Source organism: Ceratotherium simum, chromosome 22 (assembly GCF_057802395.1).
Source record: "Ceratotherium simum simum isolate JZ-2026a chromosome 22, ASM5780239v1, whole genome shotgun sequence".
Lineage (NCBI taxonomy): Eukaryota > Metazoa > Chordata > Mammalia > Perissodactyla > Rhinocerotidae > Ceratotherium > Ceratotherium simum.
Window position 1 is genome coordinate 8,816,385 of NC_141921.1, and position 22,166 is coordinate 8,838,550.

A 22,166-nucleotide genomic window follows, 5' to 3' on the forward strand; every position below is an offset into this window, starting at 1 on the left:
TACAACCTGAAAGCACCTCCCAGCAAACTGCCATTATGTTTTAATCTCCCTCACGCTCAGTACCTTACTTGGGGACAAGCTCTTCACACCATGGGGCAGTAGTAACCATAGTTTCCACCATTAAAAGCCGGCTGGAAAGGCTTTTTACATAAATACTGCATGTGCTCTCACACAAAATAAAAATTAGATGACTTGGACTCTTCATGAAACCATTTACCATTTCAAATTCATGGGGCATGGGAGCCAGTTCAGTGGCTGATTTTTCTCCTCATGTGGCCAGATGGAAGGGCCTACTATCTTTCCATGTGATGTTTGAAAAGAAGAAAAACTCTTTCATTAAAGGGAAGTTGGGACATGGGTGAATAAAATAATTATTTAGAATTATTATGGATAGGCCAAGAATATTATCTCTTGCACAACAGAGGCCAGTCAAGGCCAGACGGCCTTCAGGAATGTCCCAGGAGAAGGGAAATGCTCTATTGCACCAGAAGCTTCCTGGAGGTTGGGTACCTGAAGGAAACACTAATAAGGCTTGGACAACATCTTCCTCCTTATCTTCCCAGAGTCTGCTGACTTAACAGTCAGAGCAAAGTTAACACAAAAGAGAGTAACTCCCCCAACCCAACAGAGTTACCTGTGGAAGAAAGAGGAGGACAGGCCAAACTACTCCCTCTGGCAAGGACCTGCTTCCTGGTCTACTCTTTTCTTTGACTTTATTAAAAGCTACTGCCTTAGCCTTAAGTCTAAGATGCTGAATGTGGTTACTTATCTGTGATTAACTCTTGTGGAAACTGAACCTTTTTGTTTGGTTAAATACAGAAATTTTGTTTTGACCAAAGAATCTGAAGTTTAACCGTCGTCACAGTGGTAAATTAAAAGGGGGCTTGGAAGAGCATTTGGTCCAATCATCTCATTTTACAGCAGTGAAAACTGAGGCACAGTGATTCCTGGGGGCGGAGGTTCTTACCCTTGCCCATCCTTCAGGGCCGTGGGCTTCCCTGGCCCTCACACAGCTCTGTACTCGTGTAGCAGGGCTTTCCCCTGTGGGCATGCCTACCTGAACCTCTGAGCCTGGTGGTGAAGCGGGCCGGGGTAGCGCCGGTTGGGGGACTGGTAGAGCTGGGACAGCAGAGCCTGGCTGGACTTCTGGCTAGGGTTGTTGGCAAACTTCACAGTTATCGGTTCCGTAGCACCACTGGGCTTCTGGCCATTCAGCCCTTTGATGGCTTCTTCTGCCTCAATTCTCTTATCAAACCGGATGAATCCCACCCCTCTGGACACTCCTGGGGAAAGAGAAAGAGCCTTCATAAAGAGTGAACAAACCAAACTGGTAAATATCTCTGGGAAGAGATGGGCTGGGCCTCATGGACATTTTGTGGGGAGTCAGCCCACCTGTGGGGCCAGGGCCGAGTCTGGCTCCCTGAATCTCTCTCACCCATCAAAACACATCTGCTTGCATTTCTGCCATCATGGCTCTGGACAGGCGACTCCCACCCACAGAATACAGGCATCTCTCACATCTGTCCCTTCCACCCCTCCACTACCACCCCGCTCAGTCCTCATCTCCCTTTAGATACTATAACTGATCACCCACTGCCCGGTTTCCAGTCCTCCAATACGTCCTCCACACCTAGCCAACTAAGTAATCTATTTGGAAAAAACTCTGACCACATTATACCCTTTTTGTACCTTTTCAATTTTTTACCTTGTGCATGGTACCTGTTCCTCATTGTCACCCTCCATCCCCCAAACAGAATAACAAACAAAAAAATCCCACAACAAACTCTTCCATGGTTCTGTGTTGCATAGAGATAAAGTCCAGACTTCCTGGCATGGCATTTAATGCCCTGATGATCTGGCCCCAAAAACAAATCCCCTGTTGAGCCACGTGCCAGTCATACTGAATTGGCAGATACTGCTTGAACAGGTTGTGTTCTTCCTCGAGTCCATGCCTTAGGATATGTCCTATCCACCTATTCTACAGGATACATCTTATCCACGTAGAATGCTCTATCCCTCCTTCTTGACAGATAACTGCAAGTCATTCTCCAAAACCCTGTTCAGACATCACCTCCTCAATGGAACCTTCCCAACAATGCCCACCAGACATGGTACACCATCTCCCGAGCTCTTGTGGTGCACTGGACAGCCCATAGCAGGCACTCATCACATTGGAATCCTGCAAGGGCAGGACTGTGCCTCCTTCATTCCTGGCCCCCAATGTCCCTCTGCACAGTGTCCGGGGCAGAGGCGGCTTCAGTGAGGGTTTGTTGCATCAGTAAAATGATAAACACATGTTGAACTGCTCTCAGGGGGTGTTTTAAATTAGGATCAAATTTGAAGTAGGTGAAAACATTTCGTCATTAAAAATGCAACCTGGGGTGCCTTACATTTCTTACTGAGAGGTAGTAGTTGCCTTTCTTTATTATGGACAAAGTACCACAGTACCAGATCCTGGGTTCATATCCCTGTACTGCAGCTAACTAGCTGGACAGAAGTCAGATCCCCCGCCTTGGACCTCTGTTTCCTCACGTGTGAAACGAGGCAGTTTGAGGTTCCCTCTAGCTCTATAATGCTATCACTGGAGCCAGAGCTATAGGTTATTTTCACATACAACAGTAATGTTACTTGGTTGAGGGTTGAAAGAGACTTTGAAGGTCATTTAGTCCCACTCTCAACCTGATGCCTGAATCCTCTTTACAATCCTGCCAAGTGGTTTAGCTGCTGGTGGAACAATTCCCACGATGGAGATCTCCTACCTTCCAAGATGGCCCATTTTAAATTTGGACAGTTGATTGATAAGATGTCTTTCTCCTATGTCAAAAATCTATCTACTCATGACCCATATCCTTTACCCTAAGTAACAATTATCCCTCTGCTCTTATGGGTCACAGGGCACTGGCTGGTGACACTAAGACACAAGGAAAGAAAATGACAAAGAAACACTTAACCTGTGACTTGATCAACCAGGATTCGTGAGGTGATGATACGGCCATATTGCGAGAAAAGCTGCTCCAGTTCCTTCTGGGTCATGGTTTTGGGAAGGCCGCTAACGTAGAGGTTAGCATCCCTGATTGAGGCAGAGCTCGGACGGGCATATGAGACCTAGGAAAAGGCAAGAGGAGCTAAATCCATTAGAGGCAACACCCTCCAAGTAGAGACTGAGTCAACAACCACGATGACAGCCCCTCGTGTACTGTTCTAACTCATGGTGTCAGTTTAAATAACTCAGTAGTTCAGATTTTTAGCTACTCTTGTAATAGTAATGAGAACTTGGAGAACAGCAATAGAGGAACAAAAGGAGAGTTGATGATAACTTAAAACAAATGCACAGATAAGGGTCTCTAAGTGCAGAACAAAATAGCTACTGTATGGCAGCTGTTAAGTGCAGAACTACCCACGCACGGAGTTCTGAAGATTTACCTTCTGGATGTGGGTGTATAGATGATTTACTGTATCCAACTCATAATAATCTTTGAATAAACTGGAAAAAAAAAAAAACCCATGAAATTCTGCTCTGCCGATATCTCTCCTTGCCACTTTCCCCACCCCCATCCTCTTCTTCTTGAACACATAAAAGTGATCAGGTTCTTTGCAAGATTTTTTATGTCCCATCCTTTGTGTTGTTCCAATCTGTTCCCACAGGGTCTGCTCTCGCTGAATGACAAAGTGCTGGTGAAATGGGGCTGAATGAACATCTGCTTGTGAAACTGGATATGTGACCTTGTCATAACATCTGCAAGAACCAGTTGCCTTCTAACTTTGAGGTGGAGCAGATAAAACCACAATAAACAAAATGAGGGCACTGCAGCACAGAGGGAGGGAGAGGGCAGTGTGAGAAAGGAGGGAGCCTCACCGATGGTTATAATAAGTTCGACTTTGTAAATTTGTCCTCCCAGATCTCTCAACTGCTTTTTTTCCCCCAAAAAGCTAACACAGAAGTGTAAACAGATCTGAAATTCCATCTGTAAGAAGCCAAATCTGTAGCAGTACACATAAGCAAAGCAAACCCCAGCAGTCATTAATTTTAGACTTTCATTTACTTATTTATTTTTTTAAGAAAACAACATCAGACATTTGAAATATAATTTACATCTAGTCTAACAAAAGCACTTTCCTGCTAAAGCTATTTCTGGGGTGGTTATGGCTCAGAATAGATGATGAAAACAGTCATTTCAGAGAACATCTGACAACGTTGGACAGGAAGGGACCTATATGCCTTAGCATTTTTCAGTTGGGAGTTTTATTTCATCTATATAACCAATTCGCAAGACCTGCTAAGACTATAGGGGTGAGTGAGTGTGTGTGTGCACGCACTGTACACATACAACAGCATGTGTGCAAAAGGAATTGTATAGGATAAACTGGACTTTTGGCATTAACAACTAAACCTCCGGCAGCAAAGCGGACCTTGCGTCTGAGTATGGGTCTAGCAGCAGATCTAGCAAAGAGGAATGAAGGATGAGCAACTCCTTCCCCCATGGCACTCTCTCCCTTTCCATGACAGAGATGCCAGGGCCCTTTATGGGTCCCACACTAAAAATAGATGTTGACTCAGCAGATAAAATGATGTGACTAATCTGCCCCGCTGGCCTCCTCCTGCCAATGGAGCAAGGCAGCCCACCTGCAGTGTCGACATCTTCCAGAAACTCATGGGTGGCCTCTGTAGGCTCCTTCCCAGCACATGGCTGTCAGGCAGAGGGGCCTTTACATGGAGGGTCCCTGTGTGTGCATTTAGGGGTGGGGGCTGAAGGAGCAAGAACTCTATGTGACTGCCTTGACATGGTCTCACTCCACACAAGGCTCTTCTGCCCCTGTCCTTTAAGGGACAGCCTTTCAGGTTATAAGCTAGCAGAACTATTTTTTAGGCATGAAGAGGGAGTGGTAGGGAGAAGGAAATAAAAACATTATAGTGATATGTCTATGGTAATGAGGGTCACCCTTGTCTTACCCCTGCCAATTACTGAGAAATTAATTATCTGAATGACCTTTGCACTCCCCCAAAACATACCCCCTTCCTCTACGCCTTCGCTCATGGGGAAAATTTTTCCACCTACTTCCTCAGGTCCCAATCCTACTCCTCTTTAAGGCTCAGCTCAAATGCCACCTTCTCTAGACAGCTTTCTCTGTTCTTACCTCCTCCTAAAAGTCCCCCTAGCAGTGCTCGCAATGAACCACACCCATGGCACTTAGCTTGTTCTGACCTTGATTCACCCTCTCTCTAGTCTGCTGATCCCTTTGAGGTCAGGGGTTGTGTGTGTGTCTTATTCAGCTCTGTGGCTCTAGCTCCCAGCACAGAGTCTGATACCCACAGGGTGCTCAACATCTACTGAAAGAACGAATGAACACTCACAGATCGTAATGAATGACGCAGGCATTAATGGCTCTTTGGGGTTAATTCAGCTTGGATTCCTCCACTTAGGGGGATCACTGAGAGTCAAGCATCCAGAATCACAGCTGTGTTTCCCTACTAAGCTAAGAGGTAAGGGACAGGTTTCCCATTTTCCAGTGTCTGGGGTTGGAGGGACTGAAAGAAGATTGTTCTAGGACTAGACACCACTTAGAGGCCTTCTCTTAGCAAACATTTCCTGAGGATCTACTGTGAGCTAGGCACAGTGCCATATGCTGCGGATACACAACAAGCAAGAACAAGGCATGGTCTGTTGCCCTAAAGGACTTTTAAGTCCCATGGGGGCAAGACAACATACAGGAGGTACTCAATAAATGAGTTGAGTGGAAGAATGGTACACATATGGACCAATTATCACAATGCCACAAGGCGTGTGCTATTCCAGGGCTATATAGGTGGCGCTGGAACACAGAGAAGAGGAGACTAATCTCCCTTTTAATTAGGGTTAAAGGGCCAGGAAGGAGACAGAGCTGAGGTGAGACTGGTAGTCAGACAGGTGGTGTGACAGTGTGTGGTGGGGTCAGGGAACAGTGGCCTGGCGACAACCCTCCTCTGTTGTGAGGACAAACGAGATGATGAAGGTCAAGGGCTTAGTGCAGTGTGTGCCTGGCACCCAATAAATGCACAGTGGATAGTAATGACCTTGGTTCCCATGAATCCGGGGCAGCCAGAGCTGGGGTACAGAGGGGAGCAGGTTCAGGACAGAACTGCTAGGGAAAAGGAGCTGGCCTGGAGGGTCAATGACAGAACCAAAACCATTTCCCCAAAAGATAATTCTGACAGAGGCAGAATCTCAGCCAGGAAGAATTACTGCGACAGACCCCAGCCACAGAGCAGTCACAAATCCCCAAGGTGAATAGCACCTCGATCATTCACCAAGCCCAGTTCCTGCTTAGTTTTTCTCCTCTATTTGGAACCTTAAGTCTATTGTTCTTAGTCCACTGTCTAGGAAACCTAAGTGAGAGTGGGCAAACATGACAGAAAAAGGATCTTCCCACGTTCAATGTCCAAATGCTCGTCCCAGTATCTGAACTTTTCAAGTTTCCTTAGACATTTACTAAATCCTGAGTGACTACAGGTGTCAGGCCCTTCGTTAGGCTGAAACATTTCTAAAAATTTGCCAAATTTTAGCCCCTGCAGATAGTCAGCCATTGCTGGCTTGTTAACCCCACTGAGCCAGCAGCCTAGAGCCCAGGGCTTCCAACGAAGGAGGCAGCGCCCTAGAGAAGCCCGTGCCTCAATCAGGACCCTGCTTGCTTCATTTATCCAGAATCTCTGAAGACACGACTGGCATTTCTAGGCCAGCACTGATCTTGCTCTGGAGAAACAGCTAGGTGTGGGGAGGCCACTCCTCCCTCTGGGTAAGCGTGGCCCAAAGGCAGGTGATAATGAACAGCTGACTTAACACATGATCTTGATGGATGATCTGCAGTCCCTCTAAACTCCCCATCCCTCCCCACCCCTGGAGGCCCACAATAACCCCTACCCTCTACAAGAGTGACAGTACAGAAAGGAGCTTATGAGCCATGACGATGGGCCGGATCCATTACTCACTAGCTGTGTGACCTTGGGCAAGTAATTTGATCTTGATAAGTCTCAATTTCTTTACTAGTAAAAAGGGGGACAATTCTCCTTTGATGGGTTATTGCAAAGAACTGAGATAATAGATTTAATGTGTCCAGCACATACCTAGAATTTAGTAGATACTTAGTCAATACTATTATGTGATAACTCACACAGGCTTTTGTGGGCCAGCCTGGAAGTCTAGCCCACAGTAGGACATACCTTTCAATTTTACCACACACCAAACACCAGGAACACTACTGGTGAGCGCCTACAGAGGCACTGTCCTCCTCCCTCAGCCTGGTGGGATCTGGATCATCCTTTACCACTTCATGGCCATGAAGTTCCTCTAGCACATTCCTACAGATGCCCCTGCTTCACATCCACAAAGTAATTTCCATTTTCCAAAGTGACTTCACAAGGCTGCTCTCAGTGATTCTCCCAAGGTGGTAAGGCAGGCATTGTCATTTATCACAGAGGGGGCAGCAAGACAAGGGCTGGGGGCTGCCCCTTCCCACACAGCACTCACAGGCTCCTTCACCTGTTCTCAGCCAGGGCTTAGCCTGGGTAGGGTGGGAGGAACAGCATGGCCTGGGGAAAAACGTTTCCTGAATCATCTGGCAACACCTTCCCCTCATCTCACCCGCCATGGTACAGAAAAGGGAGAGGACTTGGGAAACATGATAAAGGCATGATCTTGGGTGCTATGAGGAGGGTAAGATGAGAGGAAAGGCATCCTCCTCTGCCCTGGAAGGTGCTCCTTTAGGAAAATGCTGGCATTAGAAGATGAGTGTCCACTCATTCATCCCCTTCCTGAACACCTCCTGTGTGCCAGGCCCTGTGCTGGGTGCTGGGAGTGTCTCTACTTCAAGGACCCCACGGTCCAGTCACGGAAGTAAACAAGTGAAGGGTGCAATGCAGGGCTGCTCCTGACAGGGGGAGACTCATTTCCCACTCCCAGCATTTCCCTCCATGGGGAGGGAGCCCCCTGGAGTACCAGTCTAGGCCTCTTTGTACCCTCTCACCCCCTCTTCTCCAGAGCAAGTGGAGTGGCCGCTCTGAAGAGGCTTCAGTAAAGCAAATGGGCACGTGAGCCTCAGATGCTGCCTACTTCCTCCCTCTGAGAGCCAGATGCCAGCCGGAGGCACACTTTTTGTTCCAGGCTCTAAGTTCTATGAGAGCAGGCCATGCTCTCATATGGGGAGGCCTGTGGGGTCCATAGCATCTGTGACAGGATGTGTCAGTCTGTCAAAGTGTGGGTTCCATGTTAGGAAGCCCACTGTGTCCACAGAATCCATCTGGGCCTTAATCAGTAAGAATGATGACCTTAGGATTCCATATGCTTTTCTCTTTTATCTCATCTCTTAATTGATTTAGAACTTGGATGTGGAAAACAGGGGTGTCATTTGTTGGGCCCTTTCGAGATACAATGAGGACCTCTATTGTTGACTGGATGTTTTCATGAGCTAGCCATTCTATTCACAAAACTGCTAATCTCTATAACCATGGTTCATGATAAGTGGAAATAAAGGTGATAGGTAACACTGGTGATCCCAGCAGAAAGCGCTATCCTTGAAATCTGCTTCACAGAAAGTTGTTGCTAGAAGTGGCCTCAAGGGTTCAGGACAGGATCCAAGACAGCTGGCCACCCACCTTACACATTTCCAAGGACAGGAAGCTCACTCCCTCATGAGACATCCTACACCATCACTGATTATTGGAAAGTTCTTCCTTCTACTGAGTTCAATCCTGTCTCCCCCATAGCTTCAATCCTTCTCCTCTTTCTATTCTAGCTGCACACACTAGGGTTCCTGTCCTCTTCATCCCTTATCTTGTGGGTCTCAGTGAGAGGTGCCAGCTAGAGCACCAGGCAACTGTATTTTGAGACAGGCCACTCCAGAGAAGTTCTTGTTCATGTTACTTTAACTGAAATTGAGCATCTATTCTGGAATGGAAAGGAGACAGAGTTTAAGAAGAGCAAGGGCTTTGGGGTTGAAGACGTGAATTTAAATTCCGACCACTTACTAGCTGTGTGATCTTGGGGTAAGTTACTTAAACTTTCTGAGCTGTATCGCTTGAATAACATAGCTTAGAAGCTTTCTAATAGAGCTGTTTGAGCGTTAAACGCATCTAAGATTCCTAGGCACTATGCCTGGCACGCAGTAAGCGCTCAATAAACAGTAGCTTTGATACGATTGCTATGTTCTCAGGCCTTATGCTACACATTGGAGGTACAGAGATGACTACAACAGTCCCTGACATGTAGGACTATTAGTCTAGCAGGAGAAACACACAGAGACCAATCATTTCAGAAAATCACGCTGCAGATTTTCCCCAATCTGTTGTAACACCCTCCTCTCAGAGTGAGCACAAACTCCCCAAGCATACAGATCCCTGGGGGACACTAATTCCAAAAAGACTAGGAAAATGGCAGCAGAGAACAGACTCCAGTTTTGCCAGGGCCTTCTAGGAGCAAACCCTCCCAGGGACCTCCGATCCCACCTCCAGGAGCAGGGAGAGAAGAAAGAAGCCAGCTGGCTCCTAGAAACACTAATTTTGATTGTGAGGATTGGCTTACCCTGTAGCTGTGACTGCAGCCCGGCCCACAGGCAGGACAGGTGTCTGCTTATGTGGCCCTACTCCTCATACTTCCCCCACCTGCCACCTGATACATGATATTTTTTTTTATCAGGGGCAGACCTGATGGTAACGTTTCTAATGAGTTCTGATGGTGCCACTTCTCCCTGCTTGAAGCCTTCAAAAGTTCTCCAGCACCTTGTGATGGAAATTCAAATCCCGTATCAGCATTCAAGGTCCTCCAGGATGTGGCCCAACGTCTTATCTCCTGCTAAGTCCTCCGTGCCCCCATGACTCAGTTCCAAAAAAAAAAGGTCAGTTTTCTGAATATGCACTTAAAGTTTCTACTTCTATGTCTTTGTTTTTGCTATTTGTTCATTATCATGGCAAAATGAACTCCTCCTGTCCATCCTTCCAGGCCCAGCCCGAATGCCACCTCCTCCATGAGGCCCAGGCACAGATGACTGTTCTCTCCTTGGACTCTACAGATGATATCCATTTCAACGGCAGCAGCTATCACAACCTGCCTCCTATCACAGCCATCTGTGCTAACACCTCATCTGCCAGAATAGTCTGAGCATTCTGGTGGTCTCTGCAGACCCCCTGTGGCATCTAGTCTCAAAGTCTTACATGGGGCAGGAGCTCAATAACTACTCTCTGAAATGAAATGAAAATGTATAATATACCATATGCAATGTAGTTTAGCTCCTTTCCCAGGAGCTGACTCTGATGTGGAGAAGGAGCTAGAGGCATTCATGGAGTTGAAAAGTATCCAAGAGTATCATGCGAGTAAATGGCACACAGTAGGCAGGGTAAATATTTCTTTTAAAAAAATGGTGTGGTGATAGATTTATGTGCCTTACAACTTCTTTTAAAAAGTCCAGCAAATTATCCAGGGGGCTTACTTAGTACGAGGATCTTGCTGTCTGTCTAGTGGCCCCCAGAAGAAAGAGACGTGCTGAAGGTTTCATGGATGGGTTAGTGGAAGAGCTGGTTTCAGACTCAGGGCTTAAGACACTCAGTCTCCTCACTAAAATGCAATTCCTGACTCTTGCTTTATGAAAGATTACTGTGGCTGCCTGGAAGCTCCATAATACTTTCCACCATACAAAGCCTTTATATACGCTGCCTGAAGCTTAGTAAAACTGACTCATTCTTTACTTTCTTAGGCATCTCTGAAACATGCAGATGGGAAAAAGTCTTCCCCTTTCCTCATGGAATTGTCACCTTAGGGGTAATCTTGTTCACTGTCATCCTCATTCTGGGAAGCATTACTTGACCAACCCACTATAAGCCGTGATTACCTGTAAGTGAGATATTATTAGTTCCATTTTCCAGATCACAAACTCTGGCTCAGTGAGGTCAAGCACTTGTCCAAGATCACACAGCCGAACAAACTAAGACAAAACTGGATATGACTCCAAATTCTGGGATCTTTCCACTATACCAGGCTAACTTGGACAGTGAAATAAAAGCCGTGTGCTTGGCATAAATTGCTACTTTTTCTGGAAAGTTACCAAGCTGGAAAGATCATGTTATAATATTTTATTAGTTAGACTGTCAGAGCTGGAAGAAACCATTCTGCAGATGAGGAAGTAAGTCCAGAGAAGTAAAGTAAGTTGCCCAAGGTCACCCTAGTACTTTTTGACAGATCTGGGACTTGACTCTCCATCTTAACTCAGAGCTCTTTTGCATGGACATTGGGGGAAAGGAAGAGGGATGTGGCTCTATGATCTTTGATAGACCAGCTGATTTGCCGTGGGGCTTCATGATAACCATGCAGAAGTGATTCTTTATTCACCAGGGCAACTGGTTCTAGGCCAGCATTCTCCAATAGAACTTTCTGGGATCATGAAAATGTTCTAGATCTGTGCTGTTCAATATGGTAGCCACTAGCTACCTGTGGCTACTGAGCACTTCAAACATGCCTAGTGTGACTGAGAAACTGAACTTCTCATTTTATTTAATTTTAATTAATTTAAATTCAAATATAAATAGCCATATGTGGCTAGTGGCTACGACACTGGACAGAACAGCTCAAGGCCCAGAAACAACACAAAGTTACAGCATCTCAGAACTAGAAGGGACCTTTGGGATCATTTTGTCAGACCCCAGTCTGGTATAGGAATCCCTTCTACATCATCTCTAATGACTCTATTTGAAGGTCTCTGATAATCAGGGACTCACTACCACCCAAGGCAAATGTTCTACCCTGATAGCTGCATAGGTTCTCTTCCCAGATTCTTGAAATATAGGATTGAGCTTCAGGGTCACTGAAGACTATTTTTCCCCAGAGAATGGAGAAGCAACCACTGTGGGGTGAATATGTGACCGCAACACCATCTTTGCCATCCATCCTCATTTGCCTCTGGACAACCCCATAGAGTGTCAGGTCTTTTCAAAATGCAGAGCTGAGAACGAGACGTAAGACACCAGGGATGGGTTGACCAGAGTGGACGAGAAAAGACCACTATTTCCTGTGAATTGGAGTCCACAATTCTCCTAACACAGCCAAGGTGTGCTGAGTTTGTTTGTCTTTTTGAGAAAGATTGGCCCTGAGCTAACATCTGTTGCCAATCTTCCTCCTTTTTTCCTATTTTCTTCCCAAAGCCCCAGTAGATGGTTGTATGTCACAGCTGTACATCCTTCTAGTTGCTCTATGTGGGACGCCCCCCAGCATGGCTTGATGAGCGGCACATAGGTTCGTGCCCAGGATCTGAACCGGTGAACCCCGTGCTGCCCAAGCGGAGCGTGCAAACTTAACCGCTACGTGGGCATGGATGTTGGCCCAGGGAGAGTCTTCCTCAGCGGAAAAAAAAGGGGAGGATTGGCAGATGTAAGCGCAGGGCTGATCTTTCTCACCAAAAAAAACTTTGGGCTGGCCCCATGGCTTAGCGGTTAAGCGTGTACGCTCCGCTGCTGGTGGCCTGGGTTCGATCCCTGGCGCGCACCGACGCACCGCTTCTCCGGCCATGCTGAGACCGCGTCCCACATACAGCAACTAGAAGGATGTGCAGCTATGACATACAACTATCTACTGGGGCTTTGGGGGGAAAATAAATAAATAAAATTATAAACAAACAAACTTAACCGCTATGCCACTGGGCCAGCCCCTGTTGTTCCTTCGTTTTTTGTTTTTTTTTTAAGCAGCTCACATCACACTATTGGCTTCTTTTATACTTGTAGACAGCTAAAGCCCCCAAGCCTCATTCCACAAGCTTCTGAAAACCTAGGTGTCCTCCGAACCTGTACCTGTCCAACTCTCTTTTGTAATCTAGACACAGGATACTGTGGATGCCCTTTAAGATACTGGGATCATATCAACCTCACTGGGCAGAGAGAGCAGGGGAACTGTATTTCCAGCTCTCAAACTCCTCACCTCTATCTGAAATTATTCACTCAAAGGAATTTAATAGGGCACTGGGAAGCAGTGCAGCCAGACAGAATCTCTCACAGGAGAGAAAGAGCAGCCAGGTACAACTGGGGTGGATGGGTCACCAGTTTCCACTGGCGTTGCCATGTGCCCTCTCTTGGCTCCTGGGGGATTCAGTGATCCAGCCGCCCCTGCTGACCTTGGCAGGGAAGCACTCCCACACTGGCTATGACTATAGCAAATGGGGGAGGAGAGAAAAATGCCTTTATATTATTAACAAGACTGAGGGAGGCAGTCTATTATTTCTGGGTGGGGTGATATCCGTCAGCAAAAAATGATCTGCTAACTCTCCGGGAAGCAGTAAGAGCAGTGATAGGAGAAATAATTGCTTATGCTGAGTGCAAAGAAAAGATGCCTCAGCGGAATGGAGGCCTTTAGCAAGGCAGGTGGATGCCGGGCGGCGGGGGAAGGAGTCGCGGCTCCCTGATGACCCCCGGCAAGAGAAATAAGCGGGAGGGGCAAACCGGAACCTGCAAAACTCAAGTGTGGAAAGATCCCCTGGAGGCACCGTTAGCGCTATTAGAAGAATAAAGCAAAAATGGAGAAATGGCTAAGCAGCATCACGGCACAGACGGGCTGGAATGAAGGAGCTCCCTCTCCGTCCAGGAGAAGGGAGCTTTTTCCCTTCTGAAAAGCCTTCACTCACACACCTTCGCCTTCTCTAGTGCTGCTCTCTCCGGAACTGGGCTGCTGCCTCGTGATAAAGCTTCCTTCTTCCTCTCTCACCCCCTTTCCTGACTGAGTGCCAACCCTCCTGGGTTCACTCGGAGCGGTAGAAGCAGCCTTTTTGTTCCCTCTTCCCCAACCTAGTCCTGAAATCACTCACACCTCCAGTTTGCACAAGAGCTGTGCTCTGGGAATATTTTTTTAAAGTCATATTTTTATTATTTGAGTAATAGCTTAATGCAATTATAGAAAAAGACAAGACAAAATCATTTGTACACATGTAATGCAATGAGAAAAGGAAGGAAAAATTTAAAAATGTTAACAGCATTGAGTTGGGAATGTCTGATATTGCCTTCATTATATGATAATTTTCCAAATTATTTATAAATAAGCAGGTTTCGCTTTTAAAATCAGTAAAAAAAGAGGCTAACAGAGCTACGAAAACCAATGTCTGAGGCTGACAAAAACCTACTACAGCAGCCTGCAAGCCACTGGTTTCATTCACCGAACACCCCAAGTGACACACCATCGCCAGATGAACCTTCTTGGAACTTTACTCTGACCAGATCCCTCTCCTCCTCAAACTTTGCACAGCTCCCTATTCCCCGGCCCCCTACCCCAAATCAAATGGGGACCCCTGCAGCCCCATGACCATCCCCATCTCACTGCGTGAGAGTCGGTCCTTTGCACGTCTGTGTCCTCATGAGATAGGAGCTTCTGGAGGCAGAGCAGTGAACACTTCTCTAATCCTGCTCCTCAAACTCAGGTTAAAATCCAAGCAGCTATCCCACTCCTCTGAAAGGTTTAGTAGGAGTGATTCTAAATCCTCACATTCCATTTTGGATCACTTTTTACTGAAGGTTCTCAGTGTAACTTGAACGTTAATCCCACCTTTTGGTAAACATATCCCCTCTTTTGAAGGGACTATAGAACCATCTAATTTTCTTTGTTCCTAATTAATGCGACAAAGAGCTGAACCACTGCAACTGAATTCAATGGAGTGCTTTTTAGTAAGAGGCTGGAATTACAGTGTAAATTCAGAAGCTGCTCTTTTAGACCCATGGAGAGGTTCAGGATTGGGACAGGCATCTGGTGTGGTGTCAAAGAGTACCGGGAATCATTTTCCAGAATCCATAGCCATTTCACCCAACGCTTCCCAGAGTCTAAAGTGACCTCTGTTGGAGACAAGTGGGGATAAAAAAGCTCAACAAACAGCACTCCCAAAGCCCTAAAAGGGGAAAAACATCTCCATTGGGTTCAGGGTTGAAATACTGAGAAAAGAACCAGTTTCCCCAGTGGGGAGCCAGGCTGCTCTGGCAGGCTAAACAACGTAAGCCCATGGTCCATACCCCATGCCTCTCTGACACACATGGATGGGAGAATCTCCAGAGCACTGCCATCTCTGGGTCACCTAAATCCCAGGACCTAGCACAGAGCCTAGAAAGCAGGCGTCCAAGAAGAAGCCATATGAAGTCAGGTCTGTCCCCAGCTTGACGGCAGAAGCCCCGAACCACAAGTCTGTTTACTAAAGAACCTGGAGGAGCCATGCAATTCATTCGTTTGCTTTTTAAAGCTCCTTCCCATGCCAGAGAGTATAACCCGTGTGTGTGCAGAGCCAAATACACACCCACACACTCTCACAGAATGCACGTGCTGCTGAGCCAACAGGCATTGTGACATTCCAACACTTACGAACTACTGCCAGAATTATTTTTAAAACATTTTTTTCTTACTCCAAATCTCACTTAGCAACTGTGTGATCCTGGGTAAGTCTCTTAACCTCTCTGGGCCTCAGTTTCCTCATTTGTATAAAGGAGAGAATAGCATCTTTTCAGAGGGCTATTCTGAGGCTAGAGCTGATGCGTGTAAAGCATATAGCCCGAGGGATGTTTCAGGGATTAAATGCTCTCAAGCATGTAAAGGGTTAGAATACTGCTGAACACAGAGTAAATACTCACTATAAGGTAGCGTTACTATGATTAATTATTATTATTTTTATTTCCTTTCAACCTCATGCTCACATATTAAGCAGCTCCTCTTCTGGCAGAATCCTTCACAAGACCTTTGGATGCTAACTCAGCTCAACTGCTGGCCACTTGTGTGCCTTTGGACAAATCACTTCATCTCTGAGCCTGATCTCCAAGAAAGGTGGGAACTTGGCCACTTCCTTCCACTAAAGAAGTTATAATCCAAAGAACAATTCCTCTGCGGTCACATGTTTACAAACATGTACCAGATGGTTCTGAGGAGATCTCTGTAATGCATGCTTCCAAAGAAGATACTTGGTTTTTCCTGATAGGCGAGTTATCTGCAGTCATCCATACCACTCACAGGGGCTTATTTAACGAATCACGCTCCTTCTCTGCTTTGATGCTGTATCTACACCAAGACTGTACTCTCCTTGAGGACAGAGGTCTGGCCTTGTCCTCTACATGCCCTCAGTCTTGGCACACAGTCACATCACATACCCTTAATAAAGGGGAAATGAATATCTGTTAACAGGGAACCATCAGTTGTGGGCACCTTCAACTAGCAGCCCAGTAATATATCATTCACTTCCAACAGGCAAGAGTATTTGTGTATTTAAATTTGAGTTCAGAGGCTGCAAACTGCTTGTTTACAGGTTGACTATTAAATTTTGTTTGCCTGCCTACATAATGCTTTAAAATTTTCTGAGTTGGTTTCTAATCTTTAAAAATTGGGAGATTTGGCATAAAAAATTACATTTCAGTTTCTATTGAATAATTGGAAGATCTGGCAATAATCTAGGTTTAAACAATCAGCAGTAGCTGAAGAATCGCTGCCCTTTTTACTGCTCTCCAGCTCACTAGTCTCCACTACTCCCTCAAGGCTTTCCAGAACTATCCCTGAATCTAGCTGTTAATCATTAACCTTCAAACCCTTGGTTTGCCTGCATCTATGTGTGCATTACGTTTAAAGTAGTGTGTTTTGCATGAAGCACTCCAGAAACGTGAAGAGAAGGGACAAACTTGACTAAAGTTTGCAAACATGTATTAGATATTTCTATTTATTTTATTTTATTTTTTGTGAGGAAGATCAGCCCTGAGCTAACATCCATGCTAATCCTCCTCTTTTTGCTGAGGATGACCGGCTCTGAGCTAACATCTATTGCCAATCCTCCTCCTTTTTATTCCCCAAAGCCAGTAGATAGTTGTATGTCATAGCTGCATATCCTTCTAGTTGCTGTATGTGGGATGCGGCCTCAGCATGGCCCGAGAAGTGGTGCGTCGGTGCGCACCTGGGATCTGAACCTGGGCTGCCAGCAGTGGAGCGTGCGCACTTAACCGCTAAGCCACGGGGCCGGCCCTAGATATTTCTGAAGAGATCTCTGTAATGCATGCTTCCAGAGAAGATACTTGTTTTTTCCAGATAGGCAAGTTATCTACTCTTTCATGGGAGTCAGAGCAAAGAGATAAATCTCATGTCACTTATCAAAGCAAACTGAAGCAGAAGTAAACAGTAGCCTGAAAGGCAGAAAAGCAATTTAAAAAAATTAATAGATGATGAGACTACTAACAGCACACAAAAAGGGTTTGCTTTTTTTCTCCCCTTTAATATGATTTTTACCTTAAACACTGTGTCCCTTTAGGAAAGGGAAGAAAAGTTAATAAAGGAACCCATCACTCAAACTTAATTTTTAGTATGGCAAATAAACTGCTTTAATGAAAGGGCTGAAATACCCAGGTTTGCACATTAAATTTTCATTTGTAGTAGAGAATGGAAATTATTGATTCAGCCGTGGCATCATGCATTTTGAATCCTACAGTGCCTCGGAAGCTCACGTTACTGCTGGGTGCAAATGTGCTGGCAGCATTTTGATGCAGGGTGAGCACAGGGTGGGTGAGGGGGTGGGGAAAGGGATATAGAGAAGGGAAGGAGGCAGAACGGCTCTTCACAGAAAGAAAATAATCAATGTTCATTGTCTCTAAGATCCACTTAGACCAGCACTGACGGCGTGATGGGCCAGGGTGTGCCTTCTGAGATCAGAAAAGCTGGGTCCATTCAGTCTTTTGGGAAATCCCAACGGTTTCATGGAATACTTAAAAAAAAAAAAAGCAGAATGGATGGCTGATGATTTGATCCTAAGCTCTTGGGGAGGTTTGAGTTTCAAGAAAACTGTAGAGGAAAGAAAAGTACCTTTCTTAGTTCAAGGTCAGGGTGTCCATCAAGGGAAGAGTAAATGTCTGACATTCTAATGCTGAACTGGATAGCTCAGAAAAATCAATTGAAATCACAAATAACAGCTCTCAACTTGGTGTGGCCTCATCAAAGAGTCAGGTGACATGCACATCCCATCTTTACTTAAAGCATGAAAACAGGTACGTTTTTCCTTTGAAAGAAATTAATCCTCCTGCCTCTCAGAGGACTACCCCATAATCAAACAACTCTCCATTATTTCCCCCTTAGAGAACTCATAGGGATTGATTCTAAGCTGAGACTGAGGCAAACTGAATCAGGACCATTTTGGGGTCTTTGCGTACCATGGACTAGATGAGCAACCATTTTCAGAAATAAGCTAAACACAATTGCAAAAGTAAACCTGCTTGGAAGGAAGGGAGGGAAGGAGGGAAAGAGAGAGAGAACAAAGGAAGGAAGGAAAGAAAGAAGGAAAAAAAGAAAGGCAATCACATAATATATTCCCAAAAGAGAAGGTTTTGTTTTGTTTTTGTTTTGATTACCTCCCAGCTAAGATTATCTTACACCAGCAGGCACCTCTGTCAGTCTGGATGTTGGAAAAGTAGCTCTGTTGAACTAAAAAGTTTTGATTTTGTGTTTTCAGATGCTGAGAGCTGGTGCCAGCTATAGATTTCCATTCTGGGAGAGGTTTCTCTTTTGTCCTACTTTGCGTCAGACCTGCTGTCGTGAGGATAAGAGCACCCAGGAGACACCTCCTCGTGGTTTAATAGGCTATGAAGGATGGGACTCATTAATCGCCTGGCTGCTGCCCCCAAACAGGACGCTGCCTGGAGGTGGGGAAGAAGGAGGAGGGAGGCTGACGCAGGCTCCATCTGGGAGACCACCACTGGCTGTCAGACGGGGGCCTCGAAGCAAACAGCACTACTTCCTGAAGGATCTCCACAAGGTAAAGTCTGAACCAAGAGAGTGACAATCCAGCCCCAGAAACCTCCGTCTGGAGGAGCAGGCTCTGGGTAACTGTTTTCTTTTTCGACTTAAAACAGAGATATCATCTACTGGTCTATTATTCTCGGATTGCTAGAATGTTACTTTTTCTGTCATTCCTTTACTATACTCCCATTAATTTTATAGTACCCACCCCTATTACACTAGTATGTTTATTTACAACTGTTTTTTTCCTTTTTGAGTCTCAGTTAGGAGGGTTCTCTCTGCTCTTAGGTAAAGCCAAGCTGCTTGGCCTGGCACACAGGCCCCTGCCTACCTCCCATCCTCATCGTTTCATCACTTCCCCATCCACACTGAGGCCATATTCTTCTATATGCTGTTCCCCACGCACAAGGTTTACGTACGTTTTCATAGCTTTGCATGTGCTCTTCCCTCTGCCTGGAACAGCTTCCCTGCCTCAGCTTCTTCCTGTGACTCAGTTCTGGCCATCTTTGCAGACTTGGGCTCACAGGCATTTTTGGTGGGGCTGACATCCTGATACCCCACCTGCCCTCTGGATTGGAGAGCCTATAGCTTGTGGTCCCTTCCCTCTACTCAGCCCTCACCTGACTCTTCTGTAACGATCTGTGTCCCCCACTGTGTATAGAGGACGGTAACTGTCCTTAGAATAAATACAGAACACCACTTCCAGCTCCCTCATAGCCTGGATTTGTTAGATCAAAGAGATGAAATTTAACCAGTGCCTTCCGAATCAGGAGCCGGCATATCAGCTCTTACCTTTATGGTTTTGGTCTGGAGTCTGAGTCCATTTAAAGTGTTGATGGCTTTCTCTGCATCCTTTGGATCAATATAGTTAACGAATCCATACCCTAAACTCTGCCCTGTGGAAACATTTTTTAAAAGAGAGAGAGAGAGAGCTCAGTATCTTTATAAAAGTAACACTTTCCATTGCAGTGAGTCAAACCCTCCTCTAGTATATGGTTCCTTTTACACCAGGGTTTACCCCCAGGGTAAGAAGTTTCCAATTCTTCCATCTCTTACTCTGCTCGGCCTTTAAACTCACAGGAGCTGCCCAAGCTGGGAATGGGTAAGTGTCCCTGCACACCCACACCATATATACACACAAGAGTCCACTTAATCGGGAAGAGGCGGCACAGGGTAGTGGAAGGAGAGCAAGTGTGGTTTGTTAGAAGAAATCTGAACAGGAGTCCAGGCTTTCCCTATCAGCTGTGTGACTTTGGAGAGAGGTCATTTCATCTCCTGTGTTTTCCCCACATATCTTCTCTGGAGATAATAGCACCTGCCACAGACAGGTCTGAGAGGGTTAATGAGATATTGTATATAAAATGCCGACCAAGTACGCTGCTTAGAACATAGTAGCTGCTCAACAAAAGACAGCTATGCTATGCTCAGTCCTGTTAAATTGGGGTAAGTGCTGGATGCAGTGGCTGTGTCTGCTGCCTCGGTCACGCCACTCATGCCCACACTCGGAGGAATGTAGCAGGATCTGAGCAGCCAACACTGGAGACAGTTATAGTGAAGGCATGGCCAGAATTTAAAGCAGTTGCTGCGCATGATTCGTTGCCCTTATCATCCCCCCAGCCCAAGAGCAATAAGAAAAAAAGGGAGGGAATTCTACTGGAAAGAACTGGGGAGCTCCCGACACAAAGTGGAGAGTGCAAATGCATTCTGCAAAGAAGATTTAGCTACTTTAGGTGGAGATGGCATCAACTTGTCTGCAAAGAGAGGTAGCAAGTGACAGGGCTCCTCCCTAAGTGAAATAAAAATAATGTGCTTGCAATCGTGCCACTGATTATAAATAGTCCATCAGCTCTGCCATTTGTCATCAGCCAGAAATATCATTAGGAAACTTTACATTTTCTGACATACCCTTTAAGAAACACAGAGCTTAGGGTAGCTGCAAAACCAGCTTGAACTTCCCAGGCAATGTTATTGATTTGTGGGTGGCAGCAGAGCCACAAGGGAGGAAAATGACAGCACGTCACATGTCAGGGAAGACTGATTACATAAAGCTCTCTCAGGAATACCGGGGCCAGGGCTGGGAGACAATATAGCAAAAAGCCTGCCATGTCCTGGTGACAGGAGCCCATTTCAGCAGCCAAAAAATCTTTCCAACAGCTTCTGTTTTGCTGGTAAATGTCTGTGTTTGTGTTGGTTGTAGGAGGGAACCTGGGAAAACAAGTTGGCTTCTGGATCAGAAAATGGGTGACTTTGTTATCCTTTATAGGATGGAAGCAAAGAGAATCATGAGGAAACTCAATTGCATTTTTGTCCCCAAAATGGGAAACCCAAAACGACAATATTTTCCATTAAGATATTCCTTTGTGTTTTGGAATAACAGGGTTAGAATAGGAAAGACAAGGGCAAACTTTGCTACTAATGCCCCTCACCAGCCAGAATTAGTAACTGAAGAAGGAAGAGAGAATGTTGAGCACACTCCAGCTGCTGGGACCCTTCTCATTCCATGTCACTGTGCATATGTGGTGTGTGCGTGGGGTGTGTCTGTCAATGGGGTGTGTGTGTATGCAGGAGAGTAAGAGTGAGAGAGAGAGAGAGAGGTGTGTGTGAATTACAAGATCTTGCCACATGTTCCAAGAAACATTTTTCAAATCCAAAAATACAAGAGACTACTTTCATTGGTTTAAAAATATCATTTATCCTAAATTTGGCTCCACCTTATCAAGCCTAACTAAATTCACCTAATTAAATCCATTTTCATCATGCAGATTTATCAGTCCTATTTACCTTCTACATGAGAGAAGCCGTAAAAATTGTGTACTAAAATATTCTTACAATTATTGCTTTTAAACAGTCATGTACCAGGTTAAGCTGCTTTAAAGGGCATTTTTAAAGCAATAATCTCAATGATAAACCTTATGTATGAGTTCTAGGAAATGGGTCAAATAGTCAATCTATCCAGCTAAATTTGATTTGTGTAAAATTAAAATTAAATATGAAAAAATATAGACAAAACACTTACCACTTAACTGCAAACACTGGACCTAAATTCCACTAGTTCATGATTCATCACACTGATGGAATATATGTGGAGGAATTTATCATGCCTACTAGTGATGCATATTCCCTATTATACTATCTTTCTTTCTAATTATTCATATATTTATAGAAATCTAAATAAATATAGTGTAGCTATGGTGGTCTAGTGGTTAAGATTCGGTACTCTCACCGCCGTGGCCTGGGTTCGTTTCTGGTCAGGGAAGCACACCACCCATCTGTCCGTTGTCATACTGTGGTGGCTGCATGTTGCTGTGATGCTGAAAGCTATGCCACTGGTATTTCAAATACCAGCAGAGTTACCCGTGGTGGGCAGGTTTCAGCAGACCTTCCAGCCTAAGACAGACTAGGAAGAAGGACCTGGCCACCCACTTCTGA

At 45.5% G+C, this 22,166-nt stretch overlaps 1 protein-coding gene across 3 annotated transcripts in view; it reads right to left on the reverse strand.

Annotated features, from left to right (window-relative positions):
* The window catches only part of ELAVL4 (ELAV like RNA binding protein 4), an 86,816-nt gene that overhangs the window by 6,540 nt on the left and 58,110 nt on the right, over positions 1-22,166 (reverse strand). For all 3 annotated transcript variants that reach the window (XM_004438528.3, XM_087445974.1, XM_004438530.3), the window contains exons 3-5: positions 19,530-19,633; positions 2,952-3,105; positions 1,058-1,283 (exon numbers count right to left, since the gene is read on the reverse strand). In XM_004438528.3, the coding sequence (XP_004438585.1) occupies positions 1,058-1,283; positions 2,952-3,105; positions 19,530-19,633 (484 nt within the window). The remainder of the gene's footprint in view (positions 1-1,057; positions 1,284-2,951; positions 3,106-19,529; positions 19,634-22,166) is intronic.